Source organism: Mycosarcoma maydis, chromosome 16 (assembly GCF_000328475.2).
Source record: "Mycosarcoma maydis chromosome 16, whole genome shotgun sequence".
In the NCBI taxonomy this organism is placed as follows: domain Eukaryota; kingdom Fungi; phylum Basidiomycota; class Ustilaginomycetes; order Ustilaginales; genus Mycosarcoma; species Mycosarcoma maydis.
The window spans coordinates 524124-546767 of record NC_026493.1 but is presented as its reverse complement, the minus strand read 5'-3'; the positions used below and the strand labels follow the sequence as shown (position 1 = coordinate 546767).

Genomic DNA, 22644 nt, shown 5'->3' with positions numbered 1-22644 from the left:
GGACGTGTACGATGAGATTGCAGTTGGGACACCGGCGATGTTGACGAACGATGGTGAGAGGTGTTGTCGACAAGTACTTCGATTACGTTGACACCGAAGTTCAAGCGTCCTTTTTACTCGATTGTTGCGAATTGAGCTGGTCTCCCTTCCAAAGCTCAAATCTCGTCGCTTCAATTCGAGTCGTAGTTTGATAAGAGGCGAGGCTGTCCTTACAAGCATGGCCAACCAACGCTCGTTACGGGAAAGCACCTAGTGTAGACACAAGGGTGCTCATTACCCGTCGCTTTAGTCTAGTGGGCGATCATTGATACTACCATCCAATTCTGCAACAGGGACTTGAGTTTGCTTGAGGCTAAAAAGTCCCCACATATCGTTGAAGCAATTTACTCTACTAAATTTTCACTAAAACCTCTTGTTGACCATGCCCTACGGACACAGTGTATAGGAAAAAGAATGCAAGGCCTGGCCGGTAGGCCTGCACGGTTGGTTTGCCCGGCGTCAGATATAAAGAAAATCATCAAAGACCCGACACGATAGCTTGCTCGAGCTTATTCGACATTCACCGCCTTCTTGGAGTGCAGTATCATTGTCCTCTATTCGATCGGCAGAAACAGAATGCTAGGAAAGTCTCTTCTTTGACGACGTGCCGGTGAAAGACCCGTCCCAGAACAGTACATAGTAGTTTCTCAGACAAGCAAAAGTAGCTTGAAGAAAGCCTTCAATCGAAACTGGTATCAAACACAGGAGGAGACCGTCACAGAATTCGAGTCGTGTGAAGAATTTGCTGTATGAAACGGACGCGCTGTATTATGAATAAAATACCCCCACGTTCTCCGGCCAAGTGTGCTTCTTCTTTTTTCTTCTTTAATGTAATGCGATTATAGAAAATGGGGCGAAGATGGCGCTACGCGTTCGAGAAACGAAGGGGCATTTAGTTGAAGTAAGATTCCGCGAACGTTCGAGAAATGTTAGGGCACGCGAACTTTCGAGAAAGGCTTTGGGGAAAATCTCCTAGCTCATTCGAAACGAACGTATCAGTCATGTAAATAGGTTATAAATAAATACGGGAGGTGTCGTCCCGTTGCTCATGTAAATAAGACCACCGAAATTACCACCCTTCAGCTATTTTCACACTAAGCTGCACTAGTCTGTTCTCACTTGCCGCCTATGCGACAGGGGAATCAAAACCCAACCTTCAGTTGACACATTTCGGCAAAGCACACGTCTAAAGAATTCTGGTCGATGCGGCCCGGGAAAGTAACATGTGCTATGGGAGCGTGGAGTACGATTCAAGCAGTACGTCGCCCGCCTTGCAAGCCTTTCGCCAGTATCTCAGCCTGTATTCGAAATCATCCACCGAGCCCAGTCTCGGCGAGATAACATTCACAGAGCAAAGCCATTTCTAGCGCTCCACACCTTGTTCATCTTGAGCCAATAACCTTGCCGTTGCGTTTTCCAATGCTCCAACGTACGAATGATGGAGAAAATGAAGCTCTGCTTTCGCGGAGGCCATCGCATCAGGAGTCAGACGACGCTGAAGTGGCTCAACCCGGGGAGATCGTTGCTAACCTCACACCGCTGATTATGGTGTTTGCAATCAACGGTCTGGCCACTATCGCCGACTACGTTGGATCGACCACGATTATCGAGCTGATGCACGCTCTTAGCTGCGCTGAACACCACGGTGAAAGCTTGTCGTCAATCCAATCAGGGCACAATTGTCATCTGACGCAGGTAGACGAACGATTTTCAAACGTCTTTGCTTATAGCATCAGCCTGAACAGTTTTGCATCGTGCATCTCGGCGCTGGTCATCTGTCCTCTTGTTATCAAGCATCTTGGTCGAGAACGGTCCTTGCTCGCGGCTGCAATGCTCAACGCTCTGAATTCATGGTTCGTAACTTACTTCACGGGAAGAATTCGATTACAAGCGCAAAGCGACGGGCCGCGTGATGGCTGGCACCCAAGTCCAACCTTATCCATACACATGCTTCTGTTTGACGCTGTCTTGTCGGGATTGATGGGCTGCGGCACACTGCTCAGCATCGTCTCGAATACCATCATTCTGGACTGGGTACCCAGTCAGTTGCGGGCGACATGGCTGGCTCGGTTGACTGCGAGTGTCTCAGCAGGTATGCTACTCTCTACTCTGATACTTCAGTCACTCGATCTCGAGACTGGATCAGACCTCGTCATTAATCTACTCCCTCTTCGCATCGGCGCCACAGTCTCAGTCGCTACCATCCTGCTCAGCTTGACCATCCCGCGCCTCCCGCTGAATCCATCAGCAGCTCCCGCCGCTCTTTCATCCCTAGATGACCCACTCCATCCTCCAAGACATGGCGCAAGCTTTTGGATCGAGCTTCGTGGCGCCTGCACCCCATTTCGCTTGCTTTCGTCCAGCTCAAATCTCACCAAGATGTTGGTCGCCAGCATGATGACCAGTGAAATTCATGTTGCCACCAACGTATACGCTGTCTACGTCCAATCGCGTTTCAACTTCAAGGCCAAAGATCTCAGTTTTTTATCTGGCTCCGTTGGTCTCATGAGCTGGTTCTTCCTCATGTTCCTCTTCCCAACAATTGTAGCCTGGGTACGCAAGCGCAGACTCGCCGCGCCACTCAGCCTCCCAGATTCCGACAGCGACCGCATTCTTGCGCTTGGCTCGCTAGCTATGGACGTCATCTCCTGGACCCTTGCGCTGGTCGCTGGACTTTGGCGTAGTGTCGCAGGCATGGCGTTGGGACTGGTCGCTTTCAGTCTATCGTCAGGTGCTAGTTCAACGATTGTTGCGCTTGCAACGGCGTTCTTGCCGGCGACGGCGTCAAATGACGATCTCGTAGCGCTCTTGTACACATGTGACAGTGTGATGCGCACGCTAGGTCCGATACTCAATGCAAACATCTACAGAATCGGCCTGCATCTTCATTTTCCCGAGCTCGTCTTTGTTTTTACGGCCCTCCTGTCTCTGCTGACCATGGGCCTCATTAGCACCGTTAGATTGCCTTGTTCTTAAGCTGTCAATGCCAATTGATTCGTTCAACCCTGTGAAGAAGCTCCAACCGAGAGCCTGATGAACCTCTGTACATGTAAAAATGTACAGTATTGACTCACAAAGGGACGCTTCGCTTGCTCAAACATGGAAGGTCTGACCGTCAGCACCACCTGCCCTTTCTCACGACACAGTTGTGACTTTTTGCGAAGACATGTCGCTCTTCTTTGTGGCTATCAGAGCCAAAAAAATGATGTGTCAAAATCAGGTCCAACAAGGAGCGGGAAACGGCTCCAAGATATTGCAAGATTCTTGCAGGGTAAGGAGGTCTTCAGGCAGTAGTGTCTGCTATTGAAAGCTAGAGCGGGTAGACGTTGGGGCGATCATATTCTATGTTATGACGCGATGATACATTGTAGTTTAGGTCCCATGTGGCACGTCGCCTTTCTATTGACCGGCGCAGCTTGTCGTACGTTTCTGCCATTGTGTCCCTCGCTGTTGATCCCGATCTGGCACGCTATCTCTTCGAGTTGGGTTTCATCTCGTACACGCACTTCTGCTCGGCAGCCAGAGCCCAGAACTCGCCCCGGGCTCGGAGGAGCTCGTGTGGGGCTCCTGACTCGACAACTTGACCGTTGGCCATACAGATGATCTGATCGAATGCGATGACGGTGGCGATTCGATGAGCGACCGCAATCACAGTGCAGTTGGCAAATTTCGTTGCCAGCACAGCTTGCACCGTCTTTTCCGTTTCAACATCCATTGCGCTCGTGGCTTCGTCGAGAACAAGGATTTTTTTTTTCCGCAGTAATGCTCGTGCCAACGCCAGGAGTTGTCTCTGACCCGTACTGATATATGTGTCTCCTGTCAGGAGGAGCTGTTCGAGCTGGTTTGGCTGTTTCTTCACAAACTCGGTTAGGTGACAGACGTGGAGCGCCGACCAAATTTCATCGTCCGAGCACTTTAGGTCTGGATCGAGGTTCTCGCGGATGCTGGCGGCAAGCAGAAGAGGCGTCTGCGGGATGATAGTCATAGCAGACCGGAGTTTCTTCATGGGTATCTGCGAAATGTCAACTCCATCGAGCAGGATCGTGCCGGCTCGCATCGAGATCATCCTAAATAGTGCCATAAGCACAGTACTCTTTCCGGACCCGCTCCGGCCAACGATACCCAGCCGATTCCCTGCCGATAGCTCAAAACTGAGCTCGTGCAGGGAGGGCTTGAGATTTGCGCCGTAGGAGACTGAGACTTTGTTGAAGCTTACCCTTCCCTCGATCGTCAACTCGGCCTCCTGTTTAGCGTTAGGCAGCTTCTCGACAGCGGCAGAGCGTTCTTCAGGCTCGACAAGGCAGAAATCGCGGACGCGTTCGAGGGCGACGCCGGCGATTTCGACTTCGGTAAGGTTGACGATGAATTGATTCAGCGAAGCGCCCAATGAGGTTGCCTGTACCAGTGCAACACCGAGCACTCCTGCGTGCGACGAATGGCGTAACACGACCGCCAGTAGAACCAAGGCGATGTTGGTGATCGTGGTGAGAAGAAGAAGCCAAACCTGAAGCCATCTGCGGACGGTAAAGAGATGATAGTAGGGCCTCTGAGAGACATTGAGCAATGCCGTGTTGCGCTCTAACAAGGCTCTATCGCGCTGGAGTGCGCGCACTGTGGCTAAGCCTGCGGGCACAGACGTCTCGGCAAAGGCGGAGTACAGCGGGCTTTTGGTTGCCATCTCCAGTCTGCGCAGCTGACGACTAGAGGGAACATAGAGGCGTTGTATCGCCCAGGAAGCGACAAACATCACTATCACCAAGACGGCAAGGTACGGTGTCGCGACGATCATTGTGACCAGGGAACCGAGCAACATCATGAGAACACCGACTGTATTGATGATCGCAAAGACAAACGTCTGGTCAATGTGGAAAAGATCTTGAGAGAAACGATTGGTGACTTGCCCTGTGGTGCACTGGGTGAAGAACGAGATGGGCGCCGACAAGACGGCCTTGAGTTGGGCATCATGGAGACGATTCCCTGCCGATTCGGCACAGTTGACACAGAAGATCCAAAAACCCGTGGCAAGGAAAGCTGCGGCTGCAGGCGGCAGGAGGAGATAGCCTACTGTCCAAGCAACCCAGTGGCGGAAACGATGTTCTTGCTGGGCTTGGGCCCACGCCTGTAGGTAGTACGGTGTGCCTAGCAGGGTGCCGGTCGTGAGGGCGCAAAAAACGAGGAAAACAACGACTTTGCCGCGGCCAGCGGCATTCAGCCACGTTTCGTACGTCTTGAGACCGACGGAGCCGGTAAGAATGTCTTCGTGATCGTCGTTCGAGCCTGGCTGCAAGGCACTCTCGCCCTCGGGGGCGAGAACCCGTTGTGATTCCAGGCTGTGGCGAGACATAGCGTCTTTGCCTTTGAGCGAGAGCGTTTCGAATCTACCCGACTCTGCAATCTTGCCTGCATCGATGCGAATGACCAACTGGGCATGATGAAGCAGATGGATAGCATTTGTGGCCATCACGGTTGTTTTGCCCTTCAAAAGACCGACAGGTCCCATAAGAGCACGCCACATATGAGCAGCCGTCTCGGCATCCAAAGCGCTAGTGATGTCGTCGAGGACATATGCTTCGGCACCGCTGTACACAGCACGAGCTACGGCAACTCTTTGACGCTGCCCGCCGCTCAGCGCATCAACATGTGTTGCATCGCCTTCGGGCAGTCTTTCGATGTCTTCTGTAAGAGCACATGCTCGAAGTGCTTGGAAGTAAAGGTCCTCGTTATAATCGCCAGTGGCAAAGACAATATTGTCGCGAATGGAACATTTCTCCTGCAGCCATATGTCTTGGCTGACGTAGGCAACACGTGTCGCGAGCAATGGCAGCTGCTGTTCCCCTGCTAGCAGATCGCATTCCCCGAGCAAGGCTAGTAGCAAGGTTGATTTTCCTTGACCCAGCTGGCCGCAGACCATTGTCAGCTTGCCAGCAGGGATTTCAATATTGACGTTGGCGAGCACAGTTTCCTCGGCCCAGCCCAAGCTTGCGTTTTTGAAAATGGCGGCATGACGAAGTGCTTGGCCATCGCTTCCAGTCGGGGCAGCAGAGCCAGCATTCATGTCTTCGCCTATGGCAGACCGGACATCGGGTTTTTCCTCGCTGGTGAGGAAGGTTTGGATACGTTCCATGCTGGACCGCGCCTGTAGAAGAGAGGCGTATTGCTGTCCGAGCTGAAACAGTGGCCTTCGGATGAGTAGGAAGATGGTCAAGGTGGTAAAGACGGTGTTCAAATCGAATTGGTTCGATCCAGACAGTCTGTCGACGACGATGAGAGTGACAAAGGTGAAAAAGCCCATCATTTCGCCAGCAGAGTTGGTGAAGGTGATGACTCCCGTGACCTGCTTCATCAACGTGCTGCGTGCAGAGAGCTCCTTGGCGCGGGCTCTGCAGACTTTTGCATGGAGAACATCCTCGTAGGCCGAAAGCTTGGCCCCTTTAATGTCCGAGATGATGCTAGTGGTGAGGTCGACTCGTTCGTCCGTGAATGCACTCCAATTGCCTTGCTTTGTGCCCATTCCTCGACTAGTAAGGGGAGTCAAGATGAAGCAGATTACGACAGACACGATGGAAGCCAGAAAGACGATACCGAGCTGAGCGTACAGTAGATAAATGCCAACAGCGATTGTAATGCATCCGCTCCAGATTTCATGAATGACATCGATTGCATCAACGATGCGTTCGGTGTCTACGCTCATCAGATTGGCGGCCTTGCCACCGCCACTAATCTGGGCAACCCGCGCGTGGAGATTGAGACTTTTGCGGTAGATGGCTTCCACATAGGCACCACGCACTTTGGCCATGAGTTGCGACGAGGTGTGCCAAAATTGACCCTCTGAAAGGGCCATGCCAAGGTAGATAAAGGCGTAGGCGCCCACCAACCCCCAACCGTAAACAACGGGTTGTTCTGTGTCGTGAGCTTGGTCCTCGTCGCTATCTGCGTAAGACTGGACAAAGGCGAGCGTAGTCGAGACCAAGAAGGGCTGTGCAAGCTGACATGCAGTCAGCAACAACTTCCAGGGCATAGGAGCCAGTGCAGATCGGGGAAAGGCACGAAGTGTTGCACTCAGCAAGCTTCGCTTTACAACTCTCTGAGGGAAGATCTTGTGACCATAGGCGGGAGTCATTCCGTCGTCATCGTGCCAAGACGAAGGCAGCTTCTCGAGGTGGTATCTTTCTCTTTCGGGGTGCTCTGCGCTCGTGTCACTTCTGTTCTTCATGTCGTCAAAGTCGCGTTCCTGGGACATGGAGCAAGGACGTTGCGGCTCAATGGGAACACCTGTCCAGGCAGCGATGAACTCGTGGGCAAGAGATTGTCCGTAAAACTCTGGTTTGAGGGCTTGCAGATTGACGAGCTGCAGCGGAGAACGAAAGCCGGACCAGAGGAGAGGGAATACCCAGACGAACAGCAGGCGAGAGAAGAAGCCGGCGCGAGACTCGTGAGTGAAGTTGTGCTGGGCAGTGGGAAGGCCGCTGGCATTCTCGAGCGTGAGCAGGACGCCTAAGCAGCTGAAAGAAACGAGATGGATAGTGAAGACGGGAGAATTGCGAACTGCAGGTACTGCATTGAAGGTTCGAATACGAGAGGCATTGAAGAGAAGCGATATCAGAAGCCAGAACGGCAAAAGCATAGAACCTCCTCGCGTCTTTCTGCGCTCAGCGACCGAAAGAGGCACAGCAAGACCAGAAGCGAGGAGGAGCAGGATGGAACTAGGAAGAGCAGTTGCCTGATCCAGCGCATGGCGCAGCCTGCTGGACGAAGGTACCGCAATGATGACGAAGACAACGAGGTTGAGGATAGCGTTGATGAGAAATACAGAAGCGCCCACGAGACTGACGGCGTCCGCGTGAGGACGGCAAAAAGGAACTAACGAGAGCCGATGAGATTGCGAAACTGCACTGATATCTGGCTTACGTCGAAGACGGTAGAGTCGAGCTGCAAAGAGAATGATGGAAATGCAGGAGGGAAGGATAACAAAGACGACGTTTGAGAATCTTATAGTGAAGTCGAAGAAGCGACAGTTTGAGACAGGCGAAAAGTCGCCATCATTGCATGTACGCATGCTGAAGCCAAGGTGCAGCGGGGGAGGGAGTTGCGCCTCTCGCACAGGGTGCATGCTTCGTAACACGTCAAGCAACGACACGGAAAGGTAGGGAGATGATATGCTTGATGTAGTGAGAAGGAGAGACAAAGGGTCAGGTCGACAGTTGGACCTTGTCTAACAGAGGGAAGGAAGCTGAAAGGGCATCCTAGGGTATAGGCATCCATCAAACGCGATAGCATGTATCTTGCTTGCTGCCGGCGATACGCTTCAGCCGACCAGATCAATTTGACTTGTTATAGTGAGACTTTTGACGGCCAATTCTGAGCCATGCGATGGACAGACAAGCGAAATGATAACTTAGAGGCGCTATCAATTTTAACAGTAAAAGCGTGGACGCGATTCGTGATTGCTACGCAAACATCAGGCATTCTATCTCGAGCCGAGGTCATTCAGCTGTATTGGCTCGATGCTTGCTCAGAAGCGTTAGCGACAGCAGGTGCGGCAGGCCTCGCATGCAATCTATCGATCAGAGACTCGCAGTTTCAGCCATACGTGGTCAAAGTGGATCATGTACGGAGGTAGCACAAACACAACTGACAGCCTCAGAGGGCGAGGGTTTTTTCATTTTTTTCTTTCACCAATTTAGTGTCGCACCTCTATGAGGCGCGGTGATAGCCTTCCGTCGGCGGAGGGTCGGCCATTGTTAGCTACACGATATTTAAATAAAATGTTGCTCTGGTCGTGACGGATTGGGCGTAGAATCATGCACACGTCCCCAGGGGCATACTGTGTTTTGTATTATTATAAAATTGACGGTAAAATTGCATTCGACTTTTTCTCTCGGTCGATACGCTCTAGGCTATACAAGGGCTGACACAAGTATGTATGTTATTTTCCCTCTTCCACTCGAGGAGCCAAGAAGCCTGTCGGGCTTTTTGAGTGCCGTACCGGTACAGTCATGTGCTTGTAAGGCGTATCTTGACTTGATTTGTCCTGATCGAATGATCGAGCTCGTGCAGACGAACTTGGCAGCCCAGCCTTGAGCTGAGAGGCAGCAATGATGGCAACGAAGTAGTTCAGAAATCTGCTCTTATGTTGTCAGCGAAAAGAATACGTACGCAAGTTCAAGACCGCGAGGCTGGTGCCGATGCCCACCTTGAAGGTGAAGGGGTGCAGCACATCAGAGTCGGTGGGTAGGGTAAATGGCGGGTGGCAGCGGCGAGGCGGGTTGGTGAAAGGGGGTCAAGTCGCCCTCCTCAGGTGGTGTCTCAAGGGGCAAGTGCCGATCTAGTCTCTTCAATCAAGAGACGGTGCGAGGACCGACTACCTGCCAATCGTAGTCCTAGCACGTGAATCTGTCTTGATGGTGGGCTTCCAAGAACTCGGATTGGCAATTCGGACTTTCCCCAGCCCGAACGCTTCATATCAGTGAGGAGCAGGAGGTGGCAAATGCAAAGGATCGGGGCTGGAGGAATTGATCGCCGAGTCGTGATCGTTCCCGTTGAAACGCGAAACGACTTTAGACCTTCGCAGCCATTTACTCGACTCGGCGGTGATTCGATCAAAGCGGTGCGTGTCGCAGACCATTTGCGAAGACACGGACCAAATCAAGTTAGCGTCGCCACCATCTTTGCTGGCAAGACCATCGATGCGTCCCTAACTACCTGCCGGAGTTTGAGCATTCTTCACTTTCACCGCATCGAGTCGAGTTGGCGTCCAACAGCACGCAACCCTCGGCCCGGTCTCGCCGCTTGGCTGCCATCGCGACAGTGCCTTTAACAGACGGCACTTCAATTACGCTTGAGCCACACGGCGAAGTGTAAGCTCGCAATGGCTGGATCATGTAGCACAAGAAGCGTCATTGCACATTCCGGGCGGGACGACCTGATGAACAAATTACGCCCATAACAACTGTAAAGGCTGTTATGAGAGCTCACAAAAAAGGATGGGTGGAAGTGGACCGTCAACGTCGGGACACGGATAGACGAAGTCGGCCAACACGTTTCGATGACTGGAGGAAGACCAAGCTGCTTGCTAAGTCAGGTCCATTAATGCAACTCGCATGCACGAAAGCGGGTGCGTTACGGAACTGGTTCGCGTTCGCTCACAACATCTTGCCCACCCGTAATGAGCACAGGCACTTGGTCCCTTTCGACGCCTGTAACGAGGATGGTGACGGATTCGTAGCTCACGTCACCCCTTTGGAGGCGGCCAAGTATTTGAGCCAGGGACTGTGCTGCGTTGTCGTCGGGCGGAAAGCGGTTCTTCACTGTCGTCCCATCGGATTGATCTTTGACTGTCAGTATGACTTTCCTGTTCCAATCCGACATTCTTGCTAAGCTATTATATCAAGGTGGACGAGCAAGGTCGACGAGCAGGGCAGATCCGGCGAGGAAGGAGGTTGGCGATGATGGTGGCAAGTAATAGTGACCTCTAGATACTGTAATTCAATATTTAATACTACTGTACTTTTTGCTTTCAGGACTAAAATTTCCTTAATTGGCTCTAACTATTCACACAGTGAACAGGCAACACTGGTGAACCTTTGTGAAGCTGTAGTTGCCCGTCTTAGTTGAAGATACAATGGTCGACCAAGACCCTTTCGGCATAGTCCCTGCGCGATCAAACGGAAATTGCGTGCGATTACCCGGGGTTACTCAACCATTAAACGAGAATCACGTGCGATTACCCGGGGTACGACCAAACGTGAGCAGAGATGAGGTAGCCCTCGCCTACTCTGCAAGAGCCTACCACCGAAAGGCACACAGGCCACGTCCCGCACAGAGCGAAGACGGGAAGGAAAGAGGAGATGGATGTCCCGAGTCGCAGGACGAGCAGTTCACAAAGACATAAATATGCTCACTTTGTATGTAGTCTCGAGTCCAGAAAATCCAAGCGATCTTTTCACCATTTTCTTCCCTTCATCAAAACTGCCGAGAACCATCACGGGTCTTTTCCCCCTAATTATTCTCAAGTGTCTTCCAGTTTGTAGCGTCTCCCAATTTGTCCTGCATTTTGAAGCAAAAGGCGCGTCTCAAATCTGAATTTATTCACCGTCTCAATCCGCCTCACCTTACCTTCGACGAGACTGGAGCGGCTGGCTGCAGTCTGGGTGCAAGTCCCATGTTTTGACAGCGCCATCTGCTGGTGCCATGGACTCATGGCGAGTGCGGTACAAGTTTGACGTCAACTACAAAATGAGGACGGTCGTAGGATCTTGTGGTTTCCAGTAAATGGGTTTAGTGCGTGTAGAGACTAAGCACTATTTAGTGAAGCTGGGCCATCATTAGTGTCATGAACTATGTCTCAGCATGGAGACGCAATGCGCTTTGTTCAAGGTGCTTACGCCATACGTCTTGGATAGACTCGCTCTTGCGGTATATAAATTCCATACATTCTTTAACAGAGATTCGTGCCTGATGGTCCTAAGACCTATCACACCTCGAGGTCCAAGTCCCAAGCTATAGCGAGACACGTCAGGCTGTGTGGCCTTTCTAGCTGGTGCGCCAAGCCACGGAAACACACACACACACACACACACACACACACACAATATCCCAAAGCAAGAAACGGATTAGAACGCAAACCATGCTGCCCACAACATTACGAGTAGCTTTGATGGTGACTCTGGCGCTCACCCTCACCGAAGTCCATGCAGCCGCATTGAAGCGATCGCTACAAGAAACCGCTCCCCGATACGCGCTGCGCTGTGGAGATGGCGGAGGGCGCGATGCTCGAACCAATCTTGAATACTGCAAGGAGTCGTTTGGCCATTGCAGTAGCACAGGGGTAGTTACAGGGGGGAAAGATGAGTTCTGCGATTGGTGCTACTGCGATGACTACTGAACGCTCCTCTGTCGCCTTATGCAAACATCAGCGAGTCAAATCTTTGGCGAAACTCAAAGCTCCTTGTCATTCGCTGTCAACGCTACTACGTGCTGCATCTCAGTCAGCATTGTGCACTTGCTATTAGTGACAGACGCTTTGAAGTCTGTGTTGTGTGCAATTCGACCCTACGGTACTCCTGCCTCCTGGTCTTACGCTGCACGTTCGTTGTCGTGGCTTATCCGCTGAGACACAGCGAGCCAACCTCGACTTTTTCCAGGCAAGTTCCATACGGTCGCTCAAGGGCAAACTTGCAGATTTCGGCGTTCTCGCTTCTCCCTGCAAGAATGGGGTGGGTGGTTCAGAAGATGTGACCCAGATCTGACGTGATTGTCTCGTTTTCATTAAGGTTTTGTGCGCGCCTTTTTGAGGGGCTCGAAGGGTTAGGGGGTTCAAGTAATCCTCGAACCAGCCGACAAGGTCAGACGGTCCCCTGCCAACAGGAGTATCGTGTCGGAACCAAGAGTCCCAGTAAAAATTGTATCTTCGACCATCGTCAGCTCGCTACAACTGGCTAGATCGTCTGATTTGTCACGGAGCCTTCCGAACATCTGGAAGAGCTCTTGAGCATTTCCCAAAGCTCCGAACCTTGAGACAATGTCACTTGTGCAGTAGCTTTCTAGGCTGCTGGAAGGGTCAGCAAAAGCCGGCAGAACACGATCATCGTAGTGACAAGTCAAGGTGCGTCACAATGCGGTGAGGTGGCTGACGTGGGGCCTTCGCGTCTGTCGTATTGATATGCTAGTGAGTAAAGGTAAGGGTAAGTGTGAGATTAGTGTACCTTGCATGACGTAGGTTCTTGGACAGCAAAGCTTTTAGATGATGGAGTGTGAAGAACAGAGTTCTTTCATCAATCGATTCACGACAACGTCCGGCGGGCTGCTGCTAGGGACGGTGTGGAATTGTTCGCCTTGGATAAGCGCCAAAGCGCACCACACGGCACAACCGAAAAGACGGCTTCGCAGCTCAACGATCCAGGTGCAGAGTGCGCACCGTACAGTCTGCCCATCATCAATCAAATAACGAACCAATTCCCCGCCGTTTGGGAACTAGCCGACATCTTACCAGGCGACATCGAAGCATTGCACTTGCTACAGACCATCAAGGCTTCTGGTGTGATTCCTTGCGGCATTGGCGTTCGCGGTACTCAACCCGCCTCGCTGAGTGGTGCCAACCTGGATGGTGATTACAACCTGGCTCAAGACCCCGACTGCTGGTGGACAGACAATGGCTGCACTGAGCCCAAGCATGCTGGCCTTTTGCCTGACATCATCACATGCAATGAGCCGTACACGTGGGGCTATACATTCGATGACGGTCCCAACTGCACTCACAACGCACTTTACGACATGTGGGCTGCCAATAACCAAAAGGCTTCCTTGATGTATATTGGTTCCAATGTCATGGACTGGCCCTTGGAAGCGCAGCGCGGCATTGTGGATGAGCACCACATCTGCGTCCACACCTGGTCTCACCGCTATATGAAGGCGTTGACCAACTCCCAAGCCTTTGCAGAGTTGTGGTACACCATCAAAACGATTAAGTACGTTATGGGTGTCACGCGCACCTGCTGGCGTCCTCCTTACGGTGACATTGACGATCGTATCCGTGGTATCGCACAAGGACTCGGCTTGCGCACCATTATGTGGAACGTTGACACCAACGACTGGAACATTGCGCCGTACGGTTCGATACCCACTCCATCTATGCGCCAGACCTATTCGAGCATTATTTCGATGGCCACAGCGTGGAATTATTGTGCTCGAGCACGAATTGGAGCAGTCAGCCATGAACATGAGCATCGAGCAGTATCCTGCAGTCAAGGCGGCCTGGAAACATGTGGTTCCTCTGACCGCCTGCCTGAACATCACCCGGCCTTATCCTGAGGACATTTTCTATCCCAACTTTTCCGAATACATCCAGGGTAACGTTGTTGCCTCCGGTTTACCGGATGCTTCTATGGGCATCAGCTCGACGGCACAGGTCTCCGCTCAAGGCACACTCAGCGGTATGGGCGGTTCCTTTGCTACTGCCAGCGATGGCTCTGGGAACCGTCAAGCCTCCCCCGTGCACACCGCTCCCCCTACCGGTAGCAGCACTAAGCCTGCTTTTCCCACCACAATCAGCAAGCAGCAGAGCCACAAGTCTAGTGGCGCGTGCGGGACGTCATCCATCTCGGTTTTTCCACTCGTGCTTGTAGCTGTTGCCACCGTGATGGGTAGCTTGCTTGCTTGCTTTTAGGGAGTTTCGCCGTCGCCCAGACTCGGCGCGAGGAACACAAGCAATCAAAATTGTCAAGGCAAGGTACATGAACAGGACTCGGATCTTGATCGCTCGGCTAGAGTGACTTGACGCTTGACTAACGTTAGTCACGACTTGGCATGTTCAAGGCGAAATGTCACGAATCGTGGATTGTGAATCGTGAATGTGCCTTGTGCGACTTTGTTGGGCGGCGCACGTCTGAACTGGCTTGATTTTTATCCTTGGTGATTGAGTCTCTCGGCCGTGTAATTGGTTGGATCTGTGCCAAGCCAGACGAGCGCGCTGGGATACTGTAGTGAGTCACGATTCATACGTACAGTAAATTATTAATAGATCCAACAATCACGAATCATAAATAGTGAAGCGTGAATCGTGAATCGTGCATAAGTTAGTGGAATTTGTGATTTGTGCGTGCGGATGCTCAATGTAAGCGACTTCCCCACGGGGAAACGGGTGTGACATGCTGCAGCTCGTGGCTCGCGGCTCACGGGCCGTAGCATTCGTGATTACATGTGCGTTTCTACGCAACTACCTCGTGACTTGGTCCGAGCGTGGCATCTTGGTGTGTCACAGCATCTGCGTCCAATCATGGCGATGCTGTTTCCCCACACTTTGTGACTGTGTGATTCTCACGCCCGTCAGAGTAGCGCTCCAATGCTACCGTGGCACTCTTCTGCTGCCCGTAAGAGCGTATGAGCGTGTGAGTGTATGAGCGTATTAGCAAGGCTACGTTGCGGGATTATGGCCAAACTCCGAGCTGCGATTGATCCACAACCCTAACCCTAACCTATAAAGCCTGTTGCGTTGTCAGCCTCGGTATGATCCGTTCTTGTTCTTTTGACTAGAGCGCCCAGCCCATTCTGGTTGCTTTCATTTTCTACCCTAACACCCTCTCGCACGCCGTCATCAACAAATCCTACTGCTTACAGCGATGCCACCGCTTTCGGGCCCTACAATGGCACAGACAGCGATGCAGTCGTTCGAACAGCATCGTTTTCTGTGCATCGCCGTTCTATCCGTCGCCTCTCACCATCTTATCTTCCGTCACGTTGAGCTTTGGCCCATGCAGCTTCTTGCTCTCACTACTGCCCTCTTCAGCATCGATGTCTCGCTTCGACACTCGGTCAATAAAACAACGCTTTTCCCCGATGCTGCCAAGCTCGCCTATGTCGATCTAGCTGTTTGGACGTTGGGTGTTCTCATCAGCATCGGCGTCTATCGTCTCTTCTTCCACCGACTTCGTCACTTCCCTGGACCCAAGGCTTGGGCGGTCTCCAAATTCGCTCTCATGACCACCGACGCCAAAGGCCTTCGTCCGAGAGCCCTCGAAGAGGCTCACAAGAAGTACGGCGACGTTGTCAGGACAGGCCCTCGCGAGATCTCGATCAACGCTCCTACAGCTATTGCCCCGATCATGGGTGCTAAGAGTTCTTTCTGGCGAGGTCCGTGGTACGAAGCCACTGCCGGCGCTCGTGGCGCACACGTCCCTCGCAATCTGCACTCGGTCCTCATCGAGTCAGACCACTCGGCGCGTCGCAAGATCTGGGACGCTGCCTTCTCGGCCAAGGCACTCAAAGGCTACGAGACCATCTTGGTCGACAACATAGACAACATGGTCAACCAGCTCGAAAAGCGTTCGCAGCGAAAGGAGACGGTCAACATCGATGACTATTGCTCCTTCTACTCGTTTGATGTCATGTCGCAGGCCGGCTTCGCTGGTGACTTTGGCCTGCTCAACCACGGTCAACTGACACCCATGATCCAAGCCTTGGAGGATTTCATGTCGTTTGTCCAACTGGTTGGCAATCTGCCTTACCTCGTCGAAGTTTTCGGGCTGCTGCCGAACCCCATTGCCGAATTCGACAAGTATATGACCAGGATTGTGATGGAGCGCAAAGCACGCAAAGAGGCGGTGCCGGACATCATGGGTCACTTACTGCACGAGGTCGAAACGGAAAAGGGAAAGAGCAGCAAACGACAAGATGCCGAAGCAACGACGGATGCGCGATTGATCATCGTGGCCGGCAGCGACACTTCGTCGACTACGATGGGAATCGCCATGTTCTTCCTGATGGAGCATCCCAAGATCCTCGCCGACCTGCGTCAGGAGCTCTTGGATGTGTTTGGTGACGACGCTTCCCTGCTTACCGACTTTGCTCGAATGGACGACAAGACATGCCCTCTGCTCAATGCCGTCATCAACGAGTCGCTCCGAATTTTCCCTCCCGTCCCTACCGGCCTGCAGCGCGAAAGCACCTCGCCGGCCGTGGTCGATGTGAATGGACAGAAGGTCGTCATCCCTGCCAACACGATTGTTACGCTGCCCATCTGGTCGCTCCAGCGAGATGCTCGCAACTTTTCGCCCGAGCCACTGCGCTTCCGCCCAGAACGGTGGCTCCACCCGGAAAACGAGGAGCATTTCAACAAAACCGCCTTTACACCCTTCTCGTTCGGAAAGACTTCGTGCGTGGGCAAGGTCCTGGCCTACATGGAGATTCGCCTTGTCATCTCCAACCTCGTCCGACGATTCGACTTTGTTCCCACAGGCAACTACGACGCGCAAAAATTCCAGGACAGTCTAGTGGATGCCTTTGTGACCAAGCGCAACCACAAGCTTCCGGTCCACGTCAAAGTGCGCAACCATGTCGGACCTTGACGAGCCTGACCACGGGCTATTGCCACGATTCAAAGTATTGTACGCGTAGCTTGCGGTGCGTGAATTCCGAAGCAATCGCATTCACGATTGATGCTACTGTTACAAGTCAGATACGTGACGCTATCATTCTGTAGGTGTGTGTTGCACTGGAGCCGTACCCGTCAGAGCCGTGTCAAACGCCATATCTGAGGGAGTAAGGTTAGAGACGAGCCAGGACCACCAATCGTACATGTCCTCTCCTATCTCTGGCTGGCGCGTATCCATGAGCTCTGATCTTGGCGCTGGTAATGCCATGTCTAACGGCACTTGATCGGCAACATTTGGCACGGCTCGCGGGGAGGTTGGGTCGGCGGCAGTGCGGCGTGGGTGTCGTTTCAGTGAATCTCGCGTCTGGGCGCTGCTAGAATTCTGTAACGATATCGGCGATGTAGGGTTCTCGAGGTGCAGGCTCGACGTCGACGTGCCAGAGTCGAGTCTACGCCTGACGCGTCCACGTATGAGACTGACGATTCCGATTTCCTGGCGAATGCAACGATTCGGGTCGACGCCTTGCTGGCGCTGGTGGTGCTTTGCAACTTTGAGAAACTCGTCAAGAAGCGGTGCTAAGCGCCGCACCTGCTTCGAGTCTGGTTCTGAGAGAAGGCAGATTCCCAGAGCCGAAGTAGCATGAAAGTAGAAGAAGCGACCGCCGACGAAGCCGTCCCTTGCGAGATGATCGGGCCAGTCCACATGCTGACGCAGCTCTTGCCTAGCGCTGTGATCACATATCGCCGCGTCTATGGCTGCTTGGCGCGATCTTTCAAACCCCGAATCAGCGCTGCCTCTGCGCAAATACGGGAGGTGCAACGAAACGAGCAGGTAGCTGATGCTGACATGGAGCAGAAAGCGTTGAAGAGCGACTCTGCGGAAGACGCCATCGTCTGCGCCAGTCCGAAATTTGGCGAAAACATAACCAGTGCGAGCGTCGTCCATACGGTAAGGCAACGGCAGACAATCCTGGAAATCTTGCAGCTCGCGGTCGAGACGCAGGACGGCATCGTAGGTCATGTCGTGCTCATCGGAAAAGAAGAGGTCGAGTATCCTGCTGACGATACGGCACATATCCATTCGAATATGGAGGATAAGTCCGAGGTCAAAGTGGATAGCATCCGCGTCTGTAGAGGGCGAAGGCAGACGTGCTGGAGGCGCTGTATCGCAAAACGTATCGTGAATCGAGGGTGCTTGGCCTACGATGAGGCTGAGGAAGCAATCTTCAAAGTAGAGATGCATCCAGATGGTGCGGCGCATGACTGTTGTTCTACTTTCGTCTGCGCCCATTTGAGGAGTCGGGCCGAGCCGGTGTAGACCCAAGATTTGAGCCTCCCGGATAGCCGAGCCCAGAGTGAGCCAGCTGTCCTTTGCCTGACGTTGCAGAACTAAGAAACGCGCCGAGAGGATGTAGGAGAGAACGATGAAAAGATCATGGCACTGGATAGATGTGGCGAGCATGTGGCATTTGCGACATTGGAAGCTCCATCGAGCAGCCTGAGCGGCACCGTGAGCCTCAGTTCCCAGCGAGAGAGGCAGGGAGAGCGAAGTGAGAGCCAGTACGGCATAAAGAAGAGTGATCAGAGAGAGATGATCCGGCCCATCTTGACCATACATAACGTCTTGATCACCCCATATCACATCGACGGCCGAGTTGAGCGCTTCACGAAACCACAATTCGTCAAAAGGAAACATGAGCGGATTAATGTCGCGGAAAAAGACGTCGAGCAAGGTAGCTGTCTCGTCTTGAGAAGGAAGCCCAGATGCCAATGTCCGGATCTCATCTTGGTGCAGATTCCCCTCGCGGACGAGTCGCTCGTAATGAGCCGAAGGGGGATAGCTCTGGGTGGATGAGGAGAACTCGAGAATTTCGGAGCCGACCTGTGCGCGGAAAGGCAGCGAGGCGGCTGTGGTGATAGCAGGATTGCTCTTGCGGCGTGGTGTTGACGATCTAGTTTGCCTAGCGTTGGAAGTGGGATACGAGGATACCGGCCTGGGAGCAGGTGACAAGCTGCCTGAGGTGGTTGCGTTGTTGGCATTGTGAGCGCTGTAGGTGGGTGGAGCCGATTCGGGCTGATTCTGCTGAGGGTCGATCGGGTCGGAATTGGAACGTGTAGCCTGTACAAGGCGAGCAAGAGCATTTTCGAGCTGGCGCATACGCTCGTGTACATCGGAATCGTCACCACCCGAAGGGGCGCAGGAGGAAGCAACACCTCGCTCTACGCACTTGCCACATGGAGTTTCGCGATCGCACTTGTGCTTGCGACGATGACACTCTGTGCAGCTGTACCTGACACGCTTGCGTCTTTTACGCTTATCCAAAAGTTGGAGCGCTTCCGATTGGACTAGCTCGAAACTGTTGCGCTGCGTAGACGAAGATTGGTATGTTCGATCGTCGAATGAATTGTCGTCAAGCGCACTAGAAGGTCGGCGTCCCGCAGAGAAGTGGGAACGACGGTGGTCCTTTTGATAGCCAAACATTGGCATGTGGTCACAGCAAGCATGTGACTCTGTGTACCTGCGACAGAAGCAAGCGGCATCACCAAAGTGTGGGCTAGAATGGTGGTGAATTGTAACGTGAAAAGCCAAATAAAAACGGTAGATCTGATCATCACGCTCCACACAAGCAAACTAGGGTCTGCCGTTCCATCGTGAATCGTGAATGACATTCAACAAGAAAAGCTTCAGAAAAGCGGGGCTCAAAATCGACGCGAAAGAGGCTAATCAATCGTGAATGTCAAAGAGGATGTATGCAATCCATTCTATATGATACAGAGAAGGACAGAGCTACTATGGATGCCACTGAACGATGTACGGCAGGTGCCTTTTTGTCGAGACCCGATCCGATAGGGACGGCTCAAAGGCGACGTTCCAGGATCCAGTCGGTCTGTACACAGCTTCCCATGGTAAAGTCATGGACGCCGACCTTTTTGAAATGGTGGCGTTGCATGTAGAACTTTTGCGCTTTCAGATTCTCTTCCCACACACCGAGCCATATTGCCTGGTATCCGTTTTCGGTGGCGTAGCCTAGTGCTTGACTCATGAGCTTAGAACCCACTCCGCGGCTGTGTGCGTTTGAGTCTGTGTAGATGCGCTGCAACTCGATGGTGTTTGGCGGTTTGATCTCAAGACATGGCTCTTGGGAGAAGCGATTGAGCTGAACGAAGCCGAGAAGTTGGTTGGTGCTGTCGTCGCGCGCCGTGTAGAAGAGATAGGTGTGCGTGTCTTGGATCTCGGTCTCGATACGCTGTGTGCTGTATGATGTCTTGAGATATTGGTCCATATCCTCGGCTGGCATCGAGTATGCAAACGACTCGAAGAACACATTGCCACCTAACGCTGCAATCTCGGCAGCATCCGCTGGTTCAGCGAGGCTGATGGTGAAATGTATGGACTCGACTGTTGCAAGATCAGCAAGGTGCGAGTCAGTATGCCTCTCGTGCGCCCGAGGTGTTCCGCGTATCAGCCAACTGAGAATCGCTCTGCTCACCTGTCATGAGGTGCAAGTGATTCGCTTGAACTCGTGCGTAAGTTGGCCGTTGTAGGGTCAAGATCAAGTAGGACGTCACGTTTGTCGACGATGGACCTTTTTAGAATCACCAGCCCGGTCGAGTCATCTCCTCGTTGAAGGAGACCAGAGCCGCGCAGAAATTGTGATGAATCGTCATGCTACTCGTCGCTGAACTGAACTGTGATCGTGATTCACGATTGCACAGGAGTTGCGCTGTGAACGGACCAAGCAGAGTCGAAACTGCAGCAGTCAAGAGCTGTGAGTGTCGCGCTTGTGTGGAAGCGTCTCTCGTGTGTGATACTGTACGTGTGCGATATGCGTGATCTGTGATTTTAGCTGACTGCTCTGGTGCCATCGGACCTATCGGAAACTGCATCGGAGAAACCGATTCGCGTTTGGGTTTGAAAGCCACGTGCTGTGGACTGCCGCCAAGCTGCTTTGGGGCTTTTTCGCCTTGTCGGAGCAACCAGTTTGTCGTCTCAAAGCAAACCAAACACCAAAGTAGGCAATAGCCCACGGCCATCTTGACATGCTTATAGGTTAGATATCCATGCTGTACACACCACAATATCGGCGTTTGCGAGGCGCAGCACTGATGGCTGGCTAGTCCCGTCTTTCCATGCCAATGCTTACTCGCGCTGTCATTCACCACGGCCTTCCTTCACAATTCGAGAGGGAGCCCGTGGCTGTCTGTCGCCATGAAAAAGGACAGCATCCCATTGCTTGAGGTTGGTTCGACGTGGAAGGTGAACGGGATAATCGGACAAGTATCGTCCGTCTCCACAGAACGTGATTCGCAGTGTTGCGCAATGGTCCGTTGTGGATGCGCGCCGGAAACGTATTCTACCACGGTCGTAACTGGTCATCAAAAACTCTTCGATACAAGGTTCGACGAGCTTGTTCTCATGTGCTGGTAAGCTGGATATCAGAACGTGTATAAAGGCTAGCTTGCGTTGTGTCGTCTTGTAGCCAAGATCAGCTCGTTCGTTGATTCTTTGCCCACTTCTCTCTGCCCTCCGCTACTCTTACGACCATGCAACTCAGGCTCTCCCTATCGAGCCCAGTACTGGTGCTTGTCGGCTCAAGCCCAATGCAAAAGCAGTCTTCTCCTGATGCTCCTCCTGCCTACGAAGCGGTGTCCTGCTCCTCCCATTCACGCTCTTTGTCTTTGGCAACGATTGCGCACACGCAGAGAAGAGTGACAGCGCACATCACACTCACTGTGCCGTCCAATCAGAAAACAATTTACGTACTCATCAGTCTCACTGTCCGACTGGTAGCCCACGAGTCCCTCGTACACAACAATGGCGCTTTTGAACAGAGCTGCCCCGTTGATATTCCAGTACGACTACCTATACCTCCTCGTCTGGCACTGGCACCCGGCAGAAAGTACACATTTGATGCTGAGCTTCCATCTTCTAGCAGCATGCCGCCCAGCGTACAGCTGCCCGATGCGAGGCGTAGATACAAGCTCTGCGTCTGCGCCAAGACCTTGCCCGCCAATTGCACAGAGACCTGGCTATCCACCTTGTTGCAAGCAAGATCGCTCGCCGACTGTACAGACCTGCTCGTAGTTCAGACGCATGAACTCGAGTCGGTTCACTTTTCGGATGTAAAGTATCTGACGATCGACCGACTTGGGCGTATATGTATCTCGATCTCTCGATGGCCCTGGACTATCGGCGAGAGCACCACGCTCAACATCTCATGCGACAGTCTGGTGGGCGGAGCGCAGATCACCAAGATCGACGTCAGTTTGGTTCAAGACTGTCACATTCATTTGCGCTGCTTGGCAAGGTCCACGTCTGCTAGGCAGCAAAAGCGTAGGCAGAGCTGGAAGCTTGCGTCCGTGTCTCTACCAGCCACCTCTTGTACCAATCGAACTGCAGCACAAAAGGCGCAATGCTTGGTTGCTGCTGCTAACGCGTATCAAGTCGAGCTCGAGATTCCGGATCAAGTCGGTCTGCAACCTTCGGTGCCAGGGTCGACAGACTCGCGGATATGCGTATCTCATCTTGTTGAACTGACGATCGACTTTCTCAACGCATCGCACCAGACTTGTTCTTTCACCTACAGGCAGCCTATCATAGTAGCTCACTCGGAGGCCACGCACCACAGTTTCTCTGATGTCCTGCCGGCATATGCCGCAGCGGATCCAACACAGCCTTTACAGCACCAATTTGGCATCCGGTATCCATAACCGAGACATTTCTTGTAATCGACAAT

General features: G+C 52.7%; 8 protein-coding genes across 8 annotated transcripts; 4 read left to right on the top strand and 4 right to left on the bottom strand.

The window, feature by feature from the left end:
* Window positions 1–1458: 1458 nt before the first annotated feature.
* UMAG_05795 (uncharacterized protein) lies at window positions 1459–3015 on the top strand (the record flags this gene model as incomplete). Its single annotated transcript, XM_011393220.1, has 1 exon — window positions 1459–3015. One exon carries the CDS (start codon window positions 1459–1461, stop codon window positions 3013–3015), a length of 1557 nt encoding a protein of 518 aa, XP_011391522.1.
* Window positions 3016–3508: 493 nt separating this feature from the next.
* UMAG_05794 (putative ATP-binding cassette glutathione S-conjugate transporter) lies at window positions 3509–8095 on the bottom strand (the record flags this gene model as incomplete). The annotated part of the gene is made up of 1 exon (XM_011393219.1): window positions 3509–8095. The coding sequence occupies one exon, from the start codon at window positions 8093–8095 to the stop codon at window positions 3509–3511; it is 4587 nt and encodes a 1528-aa protein (XP_011391521.1).
* A 2063-nt stretch (window positions 8096–10158) lies between these two features.
* UMAG_11587 (uncharacterized protein) lies at window positions 10159–10407 on the bottom strand (the record flags this gene model as incomplete). Its single annotated transcript, XM_011393265.1, has 1 exon — window positions 10159–10407. One exon carries the CDS (start codon window positions 10405–10407, stop codon window positions 10159–10161), a length of 249 nt encoding a protein of 82 aa, XP_011391567.1.
* A 2293-nt stretch (window positions 10408–12700) lies between these two features.
* On the top strand, window positions 12701–14203 carry UMAG_05792 (uncharacterized protein; the record flags this gene model as incomplete). The annotated part of the gene is made up of 3 exons (XM_011393218.1): window positions 12701–12722; window positions 12803–13643; window positions 13678–14203. The coding sequence occupies 3 exons, from the start codon at window positions 12701–12703 to the stop codon at window positions 14201–14203; spliced, it is 1389 nt and encodes a 462-aa protein (XP_011391520.1).
* A 976-nt stretch (window positions 14204–15179) lies between these two features.
* On the top strand, window positions 15180–16880 carry UMAG_05791 (uncharacterized protein; the record flags this gene model as incomplete). The annotated part of the gene is made up of 1 exon (XM_011393217.1): window positions 15180–16880. One exon carries the CDS (start codon window positions 15180–15182, stop codon window positions 16878–16880), a length of 1701 nt encoding a protein of 566 aa, XP_011391519.1.
* Window positions 16881–17003: 123 nt separating this feature from the next.
* UMAG_05790 (uncharacterized protein) lies at window positions 17004–19394 on the bottom strand (the record flags this gene model as incomplete). The annotated part of the gene is made up of 1 exon (XM_011393216.1): window positions 17004–19394. One exon carries the CDS (start codon window positions 19392–19394, stop codon window positions 17004–17006), a length of 2391 nt encoding a protein of 796 aa, XP_011391518.1.
* Window positions 19395–19764: 370 nt separating this feature from the next.
* Window positions 19765–20404, bottom strand: UMAG_05789 (uncharacterized protein; the record flags this gene model as incomplete). Its single annotated transcript, XM_011393215.1, has 2 exons — window positions 19765–20306; window positions 20398–20404. The coding sequence occupies 2 exons, from the start codon at window positions 20402–20404 to the stop codon at window positions 19765–19767; spliced, it is 549 nt and encodes a 182-aa protein (XP_011391517.1).
* A 919-nt stretch (window positions 20405–21323) lies between these two features.
* UMAG_11586 (uncharacterized protein) lies at window positions 21324–22618 on the top strand (the record flags this gene model as incomplete). The annotated part of the gene is made up of 2 exons (XM_011393264.1): window positions 21324–21331; window positions 21463–22618. The coding sequence occupies 2 exons, from the start codon at window positions 21324–21326 to the stop codon at window positions 22616–22618; spliced, it is 1164 nt and encodes a 387-aa protein (XP_011391566.1).
* Window positions 22619–22644: the final 26 nt, after the last annotated feature.